Below are 16,138 nucleotides of genomic sequence, written 5' to 3'. Positions count from 1 at the left end.
TCTGGGTATGTGGGATAAGCACTCTATAACATTCTGGAAGGAAACATGGTGGGCTGTGGACAGAGGCCTGGCACTGAAGCCTGCAGTGCAGACTGCTACAGTAGTGGTTTCTGAGGTGTACAGTTTTCTATGTTATAGCCATAGTTCCCTGCTGTTTTGTTGCTATGCTGTGCTCTTTCATGCAATTCAGCTTTTGCATATGCTGTTCCTTCTGCCTAGACTACCTCCTTCCCACTTCTTAGCTTGATATTAATTCATAATATTTATGGAGCACCTACTGTCTACCTGTTGTATCTACATGTAATCTACGTGTTGTATTCTTATTTGTTTACCTTTCTGCTCTAATACATGACTTTCTCAGAACATTTGTAACCCATCTGTGTATTTCCAGCACCTAGCCCAGTGCTTGGTAGACACTAACTGCTTAATAAATGTTTGTTTAATCAATAATTGATAAACAAATATGCATGAAATCAGGAAAATACTAGGGCAATAAGTAAATCAGGGTTGTTAGAGTTTAGAAGGTTTTAGTAGGAATGCCGAGAGATTTGGCGGGAGTGGTGATGAAGGGCCTTATGTACTAGCTGAGGAGGCTGACCTTTGTATGGTTGGTGACAGCAGGTACGCATTGAGAGTGTACAAGTAAGGCAATGCTGTACCAGGTTTATGTCTTAAAAACAGTGACATTGATAACAGTTAGGAGGCCAGTTTGAAGAGTGCAGAGTTGAGTAGCAGGGAAAGTCAGAGGCTGCTGCACTAGTACGAGTGAATGGACATGAATATGGCTCTTGGTCTTGAGGTAATGAATAAGCCTGTGGTCTTGAGGGACGAGAGAGATTTGAAGGATTTTACTTTAAACACAATATAATCCTGAAAAGTTCCAAATAAACCTTAGTGGTAATTCACATTCCTCTGGGGAGCTTTGTGTCTGAGGTGTAGCCAGAAATCTTTGAAGTTCTCAACAGCTCTAACCGTGCATTTAAGAAAGGCTTAGAAAGTACAGATCACTTCCAGGAGGTGCATTATGGTATTTTGTCATTTCACTTATTGAAAAACCCAAAAGATTGCAATTGCCATTGAAAGTGTGTGGAGCTTTTGGTCAGTTGATAATAAAGTCATTGAAATAAGGTAGCAAGTTCATTGGGGAAATATCGCTGTTCGTAAAAACTTGTATTGTTAGGATATAGATATGTCTGTGTTTATGTAAGCCTTATACCTAGCCTGGGTGATGTTAATTAGTTTTCTGGTATTGAGATTACTTCCACAGGGAAGGTGTTAAATACCAAGGGTCAGTTGCCCTTTGAGAAATTACCTTATACATAAAGACAGTGGACAGGTACCAGAAGATAAATGGATAAGAAAATATGAACTTAAGACATCTCTTGTGTGTAACTATTGGTGTTAATTTTTTATGAGTACCATAAACTGGTACTTTAGAGAAATGCTTGGAGTGTATGTCAAGAGCCAATCATTAGCTTGTAGATAAGGGAGGAAATAAGGGAATACTAAATATTGCTGAAAGGCTGCTGGGTCACTCCAATGCCAAATTATTTCTTTAAGCCTCTCTTCTAAAAAGTTACAGTGGGCAACATACATCTGGTGATATTAGTGCCTGAAAAGGTTGAAGATCGTCATCTTTTTTTATCCATTTTCACATGGAAGGTGGTTCCTTGAGAATAGTGTCTTTAAAAATAGGTGTGGTGGAACAGATGTTAGAGGAGGAATCAATGTTCATTAAAAATATCATTCTTTTCTTTCAGATACAGCTGCCCGTCTTTCATATCGGAAAAATGCCAAATTTCAAGAATATCCTATTTCCATTACTGTAAAAGATGTAGAAGGTCAATCTGCAACAAAAACCTTGAGAGTGAACCTCTGTGATTGTACTTACCCAGATCAATGTCGCATGGCTGCAGGAGCGATACTTGGCACATGGGCGATCCTTGCGATACTTCTGGGTATAGCATTGCTTTTCTGTAAGTCCTTTTACTTACCTGACTTTGAAATATAAAATAAATATCTGAGTGCAGGAAAAGGTCTTTGAAAAGAAATCTTGTCCAGCTATCTGTCAGGTGTGAGTCCCCTTTACAAATTCTTTTTGTATTATTTTCTGAGTTCTGAGTGAATATTTTCTGTGAGAAGAAGCAAAATCCTTTTTGAGATCAAAGATTTCATTCTTGGACAGAACTGTTGAAAATGCCTTAGATTTTGCCAAACCTGTCAATGTATAGCTTTTATTTCTTGGTCCTCATACTACCCCTTTTAAGGCTAAATCAAACAATCTAAAACTTCTGCCATATGCAAGTCCACTAAAAGCCACTTTCGTGTCATGTCATTTTCATTTCAGCTACAGACTTATGGGAGGTGTTCAAATCACAGCAATATCTCTTCTTGGGTGTATCCTACCAGGTTGATTAAATTCTATTAACCTCCTCCTAACCAGTTATGTAGTTCCCAATGGTGCCGTAGTTTTTCTTCTCTTTTCATTTCCATTCAATCCTTCAGCTTATTTTAGCTGTTGTTCCTTTATTCTGTGATAGGACTAGTGGTTAAGAGTAAGACTCTGGAACCAGACTGTCTGGGTTTGGACCCTAGCTCTATTATTTGTAAGACATGTGACCTGGGGCAAGTTACTTCACTGTGCTTCAGTTTCCTCATCTGTAAAAAGGGATAATTGTAGTAGGTTATTTTATGGGGTAGCACCGGAGGTTCATTGAGTTAATGCATGTGAAGAGCTTAAAACAGTGCATGGTACATTTCTAATAAGTGTTTATTATTTTTTATCAACTCAAAAAAATATATATATATTGAACACCTACTATATACCAGAACTGTCTAGGTGCTTGGGATTCATCAATGAACAAAGCAGACAAAAGCAAACAAGCCAAAACAAAGTCTTCCTTGTGACAGTAAAGTAATAAATAAATTAAATGCTGTGGAGGAAAAAAATAGAGCCAGATAATTAGGGTCTCTGGTGCTGTAAAGTGTGTGTGGGTGAGTGCGGGGGATGGGTGCTAGTGATAGTAATTCTCAATAGATGGTTGGGCCAGCCTAACTGAGAAGGTTATCATTGATGGTTTCTGGAAAAGGTGAAAGAGTCAGCCAAGAATACTTAAGGAAGAGCTTTCAGTCAGAGGAGAAAGTCAGTTCAAAGGCCCTAAGGTGAGGGAATGCTTGAGAAATCAAGGAAGGCAGGGAGACCAGTGTGGCCTGAGAGTAGAGAGAGGATGAGGGAAGAGGAGTGTAGGAAGTGGAACCAGAAAGGTAACAAGGGGCCACACACAGTTGGCAAGGGTTGGTACACTTTTTCTGTGAAGGGCAAGATAGTATATATTTTAAACTTTGCAGGCCATATGGTTTCATTTGTAACCAATCAAATCTGCCCTTGTAGCGAGAGAGCAGCCATAGAAAACATTTAAACCGCAGGCATGGCTGTGTTCCATTAGAACTTTATTTATGGACACTAAAATTTGAATTTCATATAATTTTCCCGTGTAATAAACTATTATTCTTTTGATTTTTTTCAGTCATTTAAACATATAAAACCCACAGCTCCTGAGTCATACAAAACATGGTGGGCTGGATTTGGGGCCGTAGGTTGGCAATCCTTGGTATAGGGGCTTGTAGAACATTGTAAAGAGTTGTTGTTGCTCTTAGCTTTATTATCATATATTTCAACCTCCCACAATTATGATGCAGAATGAAAATTCTGAATAGGCAAAATACAAAGTAAGTTTAATTAAGATACTTGGAGATAAATCTATTCTGGGAAGAAAAGTCTGCTTTGTTATCTTTTCGTATTGGCAAACCATTCTTTTGGGAATCAGTAAATCTCTTTAAAGTCTCTGTCTTAAAAAATGTCATTGGGGCTTCCCTGGTGGCACAGTGGTTGAGAGTCCGCCTGCCGATGCAGGGGACACAGGTTCGTGCCCCAGTCCGGGGGGATCCCACGTGCCGCGGAGCGGCTGGGCCCGTGAGCCATGGCCCACGGAGCCTGTGCTCTGCAACGGGAGAGGCTGCAGCGGTGAGAGGCCCGCGTACCGCAAAAAAAAAAAAAAAAAGTCATTGATTTTTTAAAAATTCATGATTCAAAATACTTAAATGATGGGTGGAATCCAAACTCTTGAAGATATGTGTATCAAAATATACATATAATCGCTTTAAATGTTAAAATCTAAGCTAAATCATGGCCTGTTCATTTAGAAGGGCCAGGGTAATTTGTGGGACACCACGCTCAGTGACTTGTTTTCCTCCTGTGCACCTTAGGTAATAAGAAATAAAAGATGAGTATTTTATTGTGTGCATGTTAAACATTTTTGTTTTTGTTTTTAACTCAGCTATATTGCTAACTGTAGTATGTGGACTTGTTAGTGCCAGAAATAAAAAAAGTTTTCCTGAAGATGTGGCACAGCAAAACTTAATCATCTCAAACACAGAAGCACCTGGAGATGACAAAGTGGTAAGTAATTTTTTTTTGAATTTTTGAATTTTATTTTATTAATTTTTTTATACGGCTATTTATCTCTGAGTAGTTCCCACAATTTCTTTAACTCATCCTCATGAAGTTATTTCAGAATTTAGGAGTTAATTTCTATTTTTCATTTGATCAGATTCTGTAGACATAAATATGTTATCTGTCAATATTCAAATATTTTTATAGGGCATTTATTAAACCAGATGTATTGTTTTAGTTATCTTTTTTCTACTCTCTAGTGTTATGGTTTAAAACTTATTATTTGATGTTGTGAATTTATTATAAGAAGAATCTTTTTGACTGCTCTCCACAATGTATATTTTCAGATATTGTTTGTTTATCTAACTCTTTGACCATTTATAATAGGAAGAACTTGCTGAAAGTTCTCAAGATAAACTAAAAATATCAAAAAGATATATGTTTACAAAAAAGTGTGTGTTTGGGGGGGCAGATTGGAACAATACTGCCACTTTCTTTTCTTACATATTTCTTGGGACCTCTGAGGTGCTTGGCACTATGCTTCTTGTTCTGCGGGAAGTATGTAAAAAATTATTACAAGGCATGTTCTTCCCTCGAAAAGATTTCAATTCATTCTTGAGAAATTGAAAAATAAATAGGAATGTGACAGTAAACTATTAGCCCCAATATGATAGGACACTGGTGGAGTTCAAAGATACTGATGATACATAAGTATATTCATGATGTCTGGATATCAACCAGAAAGGCCTGGTGGAAGAGGTACAGATTACTCTGTACCATAAAGAACACGAAGGGTTTGAAAGTGAAGAGATGGAGAAAAACAGCCTAATGAATAAAAAAGGAGATGACAAAGTTTAGGGATTATTCACCAAATAGTAAATAAATTGATTTGAAATGGAAGAAATGATGTTTTGGACTAGAGGCTTGACACTTAGGTTCTGGAGGGAGAAGATACAATAAGAGAGGGATGGGGGATGAAACTTTTTTGTGGCACACTAAGGATTTTGGATTTATTCTCTTGGTAAGGGAGAGCCAGTCAAGGCTTTCTGCACGAAAGTGGCATAACGTGAGCAGTGTGATACTGAATCAGTAGGTGACCAACAAGAACAGGAAGACGTTAGGAATGGGGAGGATAAAGGATTAGGATCTTTTGATAATTTAAGCATGAGATAACTCTACTAGGATAATGGTTATTGGAAAATTAAAATAGGGATGGATAAGAAATATTTTAAATGTATAAATAAAATTGTTTTCTTTTAAGTAATAAAATAAAAAGTGGAGTCAATGTGACAGAAGCTATAGCCCGGGACAGTGACTTTATATCAGGCCTTTTCGGTATCTCAAGGTGACGATGCCTTTCTTATCGACTATTTCTTTCACTTCCTTCCCACCATCAGGGAAAATCATGACTCCTCTATGCTTGACATGCCTATGTGTGGAACCCTGTAATTATCTCTCCATTCAGGAAATAGATTTAGCCCCATGATCGTCCTTGACTCATAGTAAGCTCTTATTTTATATCTGAGAATGAAATGATTGAGCTGTACTTAATTTTTTTTCTTTGCCATTTGGTGCTGGAGTCGGTGGCATTGATTGGCCACTTCACCATAACATATACCTATTTACCTGTTCTCTATTAGGAACACTTCTCAAAAGGACTTGAAATTGTTAATTTATACCAGTATATAATTTTAGGCATATTTTTACAAAATGCAACAAAATTTCACGGTGAATGTGTAAACTCATTTTAATACAATGAGTAAAGGTGGTAACTTTAGTTTTGAATCTGAGTTTAAGTCAAAGGCATTCAGATGGGGTTAGGAGTTGTGTGAAAAATCAGGACTGGAAAAGTAAATTTGAAAATCACTAACATGGAGAAGGAGTTGTTGATGCCCTATGAGAATAAACTTGGAGGAAGGAACAGAGATTAGAGAATGGGAAACAGTACTGTGGATTCAGCTTTGATTTTAGTTTATTTTCAATTCTCCCTTTATTAGCTTAGAAATATGATCTCAATATGTATTTATAATGACAAAATTATACCCATCAAGGAGATTTGACAAACAGGATTTGTGTGTGTGTGTGTGTGTGTGTGTGTGTGTGTGTGTGTGTGTGAGTGTGAGATAGAATTTTACTGTAGCAGCGACCTAAGCAAAAAATGTAGGGTAGCAGTGCCACCAAATGGCTACTTTTCAGTTCTCTTTTCTGGTATTTTTTTCAAAGGCAGTAAAATAATATGTTTGACTTTTATAGATATATTTCAGATTCAGTAAATTATCTGAACTTGAAAATCTTTGTTTTGATAGAGACTCTACATATTAGATAGAAAAAATAAATTGGTAAGAAGATGACACAATGACACCTGATTATAGTGGAGGTCTTGTCATGAAAGTGATGGTTTAGAATTCAAACTGACATGCAGAGGTTATTGCTGTAACTAAACATCTCACCTGTGGCCTGGAGGGTTGGTGTTCAGTTCCAGCATTAAGTTAATGTTTAATCAAGTCTTTTCCATTTTAAAATATTCCCTTGACTCTTTGTCCTCCCCTAGATCCCTCCATATTTCTTTTTCTTTGAAACTGAATTTTTTGAGAGAAATATTTTTTACTCGATTTCTCTATGACATTACTTCCTGTTCATTCCACACTCCGTGGAAATTCTTTTGACACAGGTCACCACTGGCCACTTTTTTACTTGACTCTCATGGGTGCTTACTTTATTTGAACCAGTTCTTACCCTACTTGGATTTTTTCTACACCATTGATCTCTTTACCGTAATCCTCTCTTGGCTAGAGAGTCATGGCTTTTTGGTTCCGTATTATCTCAGTGGCTATTCCACATCAGTTCTGTCACAGCTCTAATTCCTTTATCCACCCTTTAAAACATGATGTTTCTTGTTGTTCTATTCTTAGCCTTTTTTTCTTTTGGTCTGCAGTTTTCTCTGGGTGATATAATTTATTCCCATGGCTTCAACTCCCCCCTACGTGGACGTGACTCCCAGAATTATACTCCAGCTCAGATCTCTCACCTGAGCTCCAGACCACATATTCATATACTCATTTTGGAAATCCACAGGTTTCTCGTTTACCACGTCCAAAACTGAATTGCTCACCCTCCTCTCACCCGCAAGTGCATCCTTCCTCCCTGTTTCTGTGAATCATACCATCTATCTAGTTGCACAAGCAGGACACATAGGAATAACTCCTGACCCTTCCCTTTGCTGCCTCATCCGTCTAACCACCAGTAAGCACTCTATGGAGTCCATCCTCTTCTTTTCATCATCGCTGCTTCGACTTTGGCTTAGATCCTTATCATTTTTCACCTATAATGTTTCACTGACTGATATCCATGACTCTAAACTTGTCTCCTTCTTATTTGTCTTTCACATTATTGCCTAAAATGATTTTTTTTAAATATGTCCCTTGCCTGTTATTAAAACCATTCTTTTTGTCCCCATAATCTTCAAGATAGTCTAAAAATTTTAGCATGGCATATAGATCTTTATGTCCTCTGGCCTTTTATAACCTCTCTAGCTTCCTCTCTCTCTTTGAACTTTCTGTGGTAGGCATTCTCGACAGGCTGAAGTTGGGAACCCCCAAGGAACCCCATTTGGCTTTGCCTCTAGACCCTCTTACAGATAATGCATTCTTCCTCCTATTTCTCAGTAGGAATCCCTCAGCTCAGAGTTTTCCCAGTTTGCTCCACTTACTTTCTCCAAGTTTGAATTTTCATGCTCTTCCTCTGTGTCCCTATAGCATTCTGTGTTCACCTGTACATCAGCATAATCACATTCTTAAAGTAACTGTCTATTTTTCTGCCTCATTGGAGTAAGAGCTTCTTGAAGCCACTGAGGGACCTTGTCTCTATCTTTGCATCTAATTGGAAAGTGATAAATGTCTGTTGAATGAATGAATGAATAAAAGGTTGAGTAAACGAGCTGTCTCCTTTGCCTTCTTGCCACTTTACTTGGAATCCATTTCCTCCCTATATGAACTGTCTTATTTTATCTTATTTCAGTGTTCTCCCAGTGGCTTTACGACCCATACAGTCAACAACTCTAGCCAAGGCTTTTGTGGCACTATGGGATCAGAAGTTCAAAATGGCAGGCAGGAAACCATTGAAATGGTAAAAGGAGGAAACCAGACCTTGGAATTGTGCCAGGGGGCCGGGCATCATCACACCCTGGATTCCTGCAGAGGAGGCACTGTGGAGATGGACCACTCGGAGTGGTACAATTTCACTCAGCCCCGCCTTGGTGAAGTGAGTTTTCTTGAGTGTTTTGACCCTGAAATTTAAATGTCCAAGTGGAGGACATTAGGAAATTGAGATTAATATATATTTTCAGAAACTTCTTTTTCAGATTCTCCAATGTATCCTTTCTCTCTCACTCTCTGATTATTTTTGCCCCTGCTCTTTGATTTTGTTACAGTATTTGATATAAAAGTTTTTATTTCATGTGTCACATTTCTCTTAATTTCTAAAATCTCATGAAAATTGGAGGATTCTACTATCCCTCACTAAAGTTGCATTTCATTTTTAGGTGTGTGTTTATCTCATGAACTCTTTTAATATAGAAGAATAGGGAAAAAATCTCATTCTCCACAATCACAAAAATCCCCAAATCAAATCTGCATCTCTCTGTGAAAAGAAAGCGTCTGTACAGAATTCTGGAGTGAATATTAAATAATATGGTTCATATGAACTATTTTTTCATGTAAAAAGCATCATGCATATATAAACTGTTTTCTAATTCAGAGGAAAGCAAGGATGTGAAAGATAGGGGGGTTCAATAAGGGATTTTCATTCCTGGCAGCACATCAAAATTCCCTGGGAATTAAAAAATACTAATGCCTGTGCTTCACCTTGAAAGATTCCGATTCTAATTGGTTTAGCTTTTTTTTTTTTTTAAGCTCCTCAGGTGATTCAAACGTGCAGCCTGAGTAGAGGACCACTGAATTAAGTATTCTTTCTGGTACGAAGTTTTCACTTCTTCTATCAGAGAGTACCAGTGCTGTTGTAATACAAACACTGGTCCAGAAACCCTAAAGCCTTTGATGGACTGTAGATGGGCAACATTCTGTGACATGGCTGTAGGTTATCATAGGTCCACAGCATATTTATTTTTTTCATCAAATTCAAATGTTAATCCCTTTTCTGTTTCTAGACAGTCAGTAGCCATGTAAGATCAGGCTGAGGAGGAGGGAAGCTTAAGAAACACTCTTAGGGGTGTTCTCCAATGTGCATGTCAGGTAATGGGATGTGAGGCTAAAATGGTCACGAAGAGAGGCACTTGCTAACATAAGCCAAGGTAATAAGCGCTGGGTTTGAGAGGGGATGTGTACACAGGTGAGAAAGGGGAGAGGTGCACGAGTTTGACAAGTTGGCACACAGGCCAGTGACAAAGAGCGAGGGTAAATGTGGCCGAATGCTTGGCCTCTATTCTGGCCAGGTTTTTGCAGTGTGAGTTATCTTGATTATTTTAAATTTCACTGAAACTTTTTGGTGCATCTTTTTATTTTGTCATGGTTTGGCTCTCTCGGAAGCTTGATTCTGAAGACAATGTGGTAATTACTGACATTATATCTGCAGATAATAGTGATTTTAGTTTATTGAACATGTACTATGTGCTGGACATAATAAGGGTATTTTTCATGCATTATTATTTCATCACTTAATAATGATCCTGTGAGATACTCATTGTCTGTATTCCTATTTTAGAAACGAGGAAACTGAGAGTTAAAGATGTTCAGTATTATAACTTGCTCAAAGTCATGTAGCTAGTTGGTAAAGCCAAGCTATGACTCCAAATCAGGACTGCTTGACTATCCAAGCTCAAATTCCTAACCGCTATGCATATTGCCACCGTTTTGTGGACTAGCCTGACCTCTAGATATAAAATTTAGGGGTAAGAATTTAGTAATAATTTAAATGTACTTAAATATAATGTGTATACATAATTTTGGATTTGTATGGATTACTAGAAATGTAAAATATACTGACTTCGTAGTATGGCTGTGATGTAGACCAACCATGTGCATTTTTTGTATGTAGGAATCCATTAGAGGACACACTGGTTAAAAATTAAACATAAAAGGTAAATAAAAAATAAATTTTATGTTTATCTTTCAGTGTGTTTAAAACAATAATACAATCCCTTGTTTTTAAACTTTACAGAAACTGCATCTGTGTAATCAGGATGAAGACCATATGCCATCTGAAGATTATGTTCTTACGTATAACTATGAAGGAAGAGGGTCTCCAGCTGGTTCTGTAGGTTGCTGCAGTGAAAAACAGGAAGAGGATGGCCTTGACTTTTTAAATAATTTGGAAACCAAATTTACTGCCTTAGCAGAAACATGCACAAAGAAATAATGTTACAGTGCTACAATTAGACATATCTTTGTCAGACATTCTGGAGGTTTCTGAAAGGCATATTATAAGATTTAATTTATATCTAGATATCTAGATATCTATGAATATGAATATGTATGAATTTTTCTAAAATTTTTGAATTATGCTACATACCAATTTCTACTTTAAAACAGTTTGTTACTTATCTTTTCAGGAAGTTTAAAATGTTAAAACAGATTTTGCCTCTTTTACTGCTGAGTAAATAGACAACCAGCAAATCTCATGCTATAGCACTGGAATTAAGGTCTATAAAGGACCTCCTCTTCTTTGCATATATTTTTCCAATAAATACATTGGCTAAATATTAGTCCAACAATAGAAGCTGTATTTGACTGACTATAGTAGAACAGCTCTCTGGGCTAGAAATTCCATCCTTATTCCAGCTTTAGATAAAAGTAGAATCTTAATCGTTATGGTAAATTATGTTGGATTTTTTTAGCTCTAAAAAATCAGTAGCACCTGGTCATTTGCTCTGAAGGCTACTAGAATTTTGTTTTTCTTCTGGGTAGCAATTAGATTATGAAGAGCAGTTCTAGATACTAGATTGCCCTAATAAGGTCTCAAAAACACAGAGCCACAATGTGAAAACTACACCAGGAAAGTGTAGACCAAAAAAAAAAAAAAAATTTGTTGCTTTTATACTTTTGAAAGTGTGTTTTATATTTTACAAAAGTCCTGTTATGAGGAATATATCTAAATTTCCTTAATCTCGAGAAAGAAAACTATATTCACCATACAGAGTTATTGCCAGTATTTTAATGTAAAGATCTTCTGTTGAGATTGTAATCACAAGTCTTTTTCCTGAGATTCAGAACTACCTTTGATAACTTGCCAGTAATGAGAATTATGCTGAGAAAAAGTTGCTTTTCTTCTCTTGAGAATTATACTTTCATATTTTCATTTGCAAGTTTAGCACATATGGCTCTTTATTTTCTCTCGACAGTAGTCATTTGCAATTAGAATATCTTATCCTTAGATGGACTGTAGTTACACCATTGAATCAGTCTGAAGAAACAGACTCCCATCGTAGTTACAGTAGCAATGAGCATTAACATTCATTATTTCTATTCACTACCATTTTCAAATGAAATACATTATTCCTTATTAAAGCAGGTAAATATTACACAATGCTATAATGAATCAAATGAATATAGGGAAACTTAAACCTTAGGTGCAATTTAATATCTTCCAAGGTGTTGCTTAAATTTTGTGCTTCTCAAATTTGTTCACATGCTACAGCCTCTGGAAGGCCTTGCAAAATTCCCCAAAAGCAATGACGTTTAAACTTAAAATAATTAACATCTAATCTTATGATAAACGTAATAGCACATTATTATATACTCACTTCAAATGACAGCTTAAAAAATAGACAACAAATAATAGGTACCACTAGTTGAAGAAAAGTTTGAAAGAAAAATAATTAAGACTAAATTAATTTTAAGATATTGCAGCTATGACGAATTGGGACCTGCTCCCCATACCCGACCCTGCAAAAAAAAATTCTTTATTTTACTTTGGAGGCAGAATTTGTTGAGCTAGCCCATGAAGTAGCAATGTTCGATAGGAATACAGTTTGAACTGGATATATGTATATATATATATACACATACATACATATTGATGTTTATTGATTAATGGTCAAATATATAACCATTAATCATTAATGGTTAAATATATAACCACTAGTCATTAATGGTTAAATAATTAATCAATGCAACATTTAAAACAAAGTGAAAAACAACATTTTAAACAAAGTGAAAAACATTTAATTTTAAATGAGGCAGGGGTGTGGTGTGTTCTATAATAAATATCCGGGATTTAAAAAATAGAGAACTTATGTTTGGTTCTTAGGTGCTGCATGATAACTAAGCATGTCAGGAAATAGTTCATGTACATTTATGTAATTTGTTTAAAATTGTATACAGTTAATTAAACTTTTCTGGTTTCAGTGGAAAGGAAAGAAGGGATCACGTGGGACTGTAGATTTGCTTTGCAGTCTCCTTCTGCATCTACAGACTGGGAGCAAACTGGTGACTGGCTATCACAGCTAGGGCTCCTTGACTTCCAGTGACAGGTTTCCAGAGATGAAATGTTTTTCTTGGAGCTAACACTAAAAACTTCTTTTAACCTAATTCTGGTAAAAATAAATCTTCTACAACCATTTTCATTGTCTCTCCTACCAATCGACATTTAAAAAAATATAGAGCCAAACAACCATGTTCTCTGGGTCAGATTTTAAAGGCTAAAGGGGGCTGGGGTGGGGTAAATCTTACGAAAGTGGGGCGTGACTGTCCTAAGACCTCAAATCTGTCACCTTTACACTGCGTTCTAATCCAAGCCTGGAAACTATAAAATGTCATTTCCCTAATCACTGCCCTGTTTTAAAGAGGCATAGATGTGATTCAAGGAAATCAGCCCTCCCATCAGGCCCCCTTTCTTTAATCTCTCTCCCAACCTTGTCAATAACACTTAGCTGGCAAATACTCTGGGCTGTCAATCACCCTTCAGTATAAATTACTTTTTCCGGGTTTGCTTTCTTATGAGGATTTTTTAAATAATAGAGGAACTAAGAAGTTTGAATTCATGAAAGAAAAAGATCACGTGGTCAGGTGGGGACAGAGAACTCCAGGAGAGGGCAAGCCCAAGTGGAGTATTTGCACAGTCAGAGAGGAACATGAAAGCCCAGGCCTTCAAGGGCAAAAAGAGAGGCCACAAAAGGGACATGAGTGGTACACACTGAAGCAACATTGTTTGCTTCTTAATTTGTCCTAGGCCAGGCCCTTCCTTTTCCTCTTTTCGCAGGCCAGTGGCAGCTGCCATTTGAGTTTGGTGAAGTGTCACCAACCCTTTCTTACTTGGAGTGTGGAATCAAGAAGAGAGCTGACTCCTTGCTGAGTCTGAAAGTGTCTTCAGGACGGGCCTGAACTGGTTGTGCAGGACAAATACGGCATTCATGGGGAATACTGGATTCCTAATGAGGCCCTCTGGTCACTGAGCTAGATGTCTTCAATTAAACAGGTGTCTGAATTTTCTATTTGATGCTCCATTTTCTGTTTTCTAATTTGCTCCTGAAATCTAGCTTTTTAGACTTAGACATTTTAAAGAGTAATTTTCCTTTTAAGGGCTTCTTATTTTTAATGTAAACATTTATAACATATAGTATTCTTTTTTCCTTACATATGTAAGGTGAAAATTATGCTATTTTAGTGTGAAAGAAAATATCTTTTTGAAGCTTTAATTTTTCTTCCAGTGAATGTTCTTGAATTTTTATGTAAATGTACAAATTATTTTTTTCTTATTTTTGTAAGGAAGCAGCTATCTGTCTAAAATGCAGTGAGATTTTGCAACGTTTTTTAACAGAGCTTTAATTTTGCTGTTCAGAGAAGTTACTTTGCTTTTAGAGAAGCATGGCAGGTTAAAATAAGCAAAAATTTAATGTGTAACGCAATATTTACAGATCTGGGATATAATAAAACAATGTTAACTTGATTTCTTGTCTTTGCTGTTTTTAGAGATTAAATTATTCCAAGGTGGTCATGCTGCAAAATTGTGCTTAAGACTGGAATGGAAACAGATCCTTAGTAATAGTTTCATTGTATTTATAGGGAAATACTTTAGAGAAGGGGTCATTACCAAATTATCAACATCATTATACTATTTGGGAGGAGGTCACCATTTGGGGCACAGCTTTACAAATATTAACTGTCTGCTAACTGTCTATATATCTGTCTAACTATCAGCTGATTTTGACTGGTGAAGAAGTATTGTAAGGTTGTAATTGCAGAATGTTCCAGAATTAATACAGTGATACAGGATTCTTACTTGGAGGAGCAATGTAGTCAAGGAAAAACATTATGAGTTAAAAAAAAAATCAAGCAATATTCCATTCTTGGTTCCACATGTCCAGCAGAATTCGTTTGGTTAGATTTGGGGTCATAGTGGCTGAGAAGCATGGAATCTAGAGTCAGATTGTTTGAATCTGAATCCTGGCTCTGCCACTTACTAAGTGTGTAACTTAAGAAAGGCCACTTATCTTCTAAGTCTTAGTTTTCTTATCTTTAAAATCAAAAAAGCAATACCAACTTTACGGAGTTGTGGGGATGGTTAAATGAATTCATATATTTAAAGCATGTAGAACATTGCCTGTACATAGTAAAAGATTTATGAATGTTATGTATATAGGAAGTAAAATTATGTAGTTGAATATAATACAAAACAATATCTGATCTCTTTTTGGAGAAAAGGTTATGGTTATATAGGAGAAAAGGAGGAGGGGGGAAGAGACACTTATTCCCCCCAAAATTTGTGCTCATAATACACAAAACAATTCTATAGCATGTTTTTCTTTCTGATAGGTTGTTTTTATTCCCCAACCCACAGCCCATTTAAGCAACTAAGTCCTTCTGTTTTTATTAGATTCTGTGTACGTGTGCCAGAGAATTAACACCTAGAGATTCAAGGTCTAAGCCATCCAGGTAACCCTGATCAGACTAAGAGCTGCCTTAATGACCACTTGTGTGACCAACCACCAGACTGTCTCCCTACTCAGTGCCACTTGCCACTTGGTACCACTCAGACATCTGCTGTGTTTGAGCACAGTGTGAAGACACCTGGGGATGCACAAACATGTGGGCAGTGCCAGAGAAGCACGCTGTTTTTGTCACATGTATCTTCAAAAGCAGAAGTATCTTCAGAAGGCAATTTGAAACAAGCTAAAACATTGGCAGAAACACCTGCAACCTATGTCTTCTGTCATTGTTCTATCTCCTGTGGACAGCACAACAATAGTGGGGAAAATACACACTGGGGATATTATAAGCTAGTATTTTACTTAGCGGCAAGCTAATAGATATAATATTCAACCTGAATATTTGTTACCAAGTTCCCACGTATTTATTAAATTAATTTTATTGTTTTTTTCAAACTACGTAACGTAAATACAAGCTGTGTGATATGTGATTATACATTTTTTAAATTAAAGGAGTTTGATAGCTTCCAAAGTCTTCGTTTAAAATTCCAAAGATTCATAGCGAAGGAAAATATCAACAGAGTGAAAAGACAACGTACGAAATGGGAGAAAGTGTTTGCAGACTACATATCCAATAAGGGGTTAATCTCCAAAATGTTTGAAGAACTCCTACAACTCAATAACCAAAACTAATAACCTGATTAAAAAATAGGCTAAGGACTTAAGTAGCTATATCTCCAAAGAAGACATACATACAAATGGCCAATAGGTACATGAAGAAATGTTCAACATCATTAATCATCAGG

General features: G+C 36.6%; 1 protein-coding gene and 1 long non-coding RNA gene across 5 annotated transcripts in view; one reads left to right on the top strand and one right to left on the bottom strand.

Annotated features, from left to right (window-relative positions):
• The window catches only part of LOC132436206 (desmocollin-3), a 43,083-nt gene extending 28,730 nt beyond the window's left edge, over positions 1-14,353 (top strand). The window contains exons 13-17 of one of the 2 annotated variants that reach the window (XM_060028841.1): positions 1,761-1,976; positions 4,338-4,459; positions 8,471-8,713; positions 10,505-10,547; positions 10,628-10,761. In XM_060028841.1, the coding sequence (XP_059884824.1) occupies positions 1,761-1,976; positions 4,338-4,459; positions 8,471-8,713; positions 10,505-10,531 (608 nt within the window). In that variant the 3' untranslated portion in view covers positions 10,532-10,547; positions 10,628-10,761. Of the gene's footprint in view, positions 1-1,760; positions 1,977-4,337; positions 4,460-8,470; positions 8,714-10,504; positions 10,548-10,627 lie in introns of both variants that reach the window. The other variant, XM_060028840.1, reaches the window with a different exon arrangement.
• Positions 1,987-16,138, bottom strand: part of LOC132436207 (uncharacterized) — a 404,510-nt gene continuing 390,358 nt past the window's right edge. Inside the window, exon 5 of one of the 3 annotated variants that reach the window (XR_009521735.1) lies at positions 1,987-2,658. This is a non-coding gene — a long non-coding RNA (uncharacterized lncRNA). Of the gene's footprint in view, positions 2,659-8,627; positions 8,739-16,138 lie in introns of those variants that run through there. The other 2 variants (XR_009521736.1, XR_009521737.1) reach the window with 2 other exon arrangements.

Source organism: Delphinus delphis, chromosome 13 (genome assembly GCF_949987515.2).
Source record: "Delphinus delphis chromosome 13, mDelDel1.2, whole genome shotgun sequence".
Classification (NCBI taxonomy): Eukaryota; Metazoa; Chordata; class Mammalia; order Artiodactyla; family Delphinidae; genus Delphinus; species Delphinus delphis.
The sequence above is the reverse complement of the archived record's forward strand: the minus strand, read 5'-3'. Positions and strand labels throughout refer to the sequence as shown.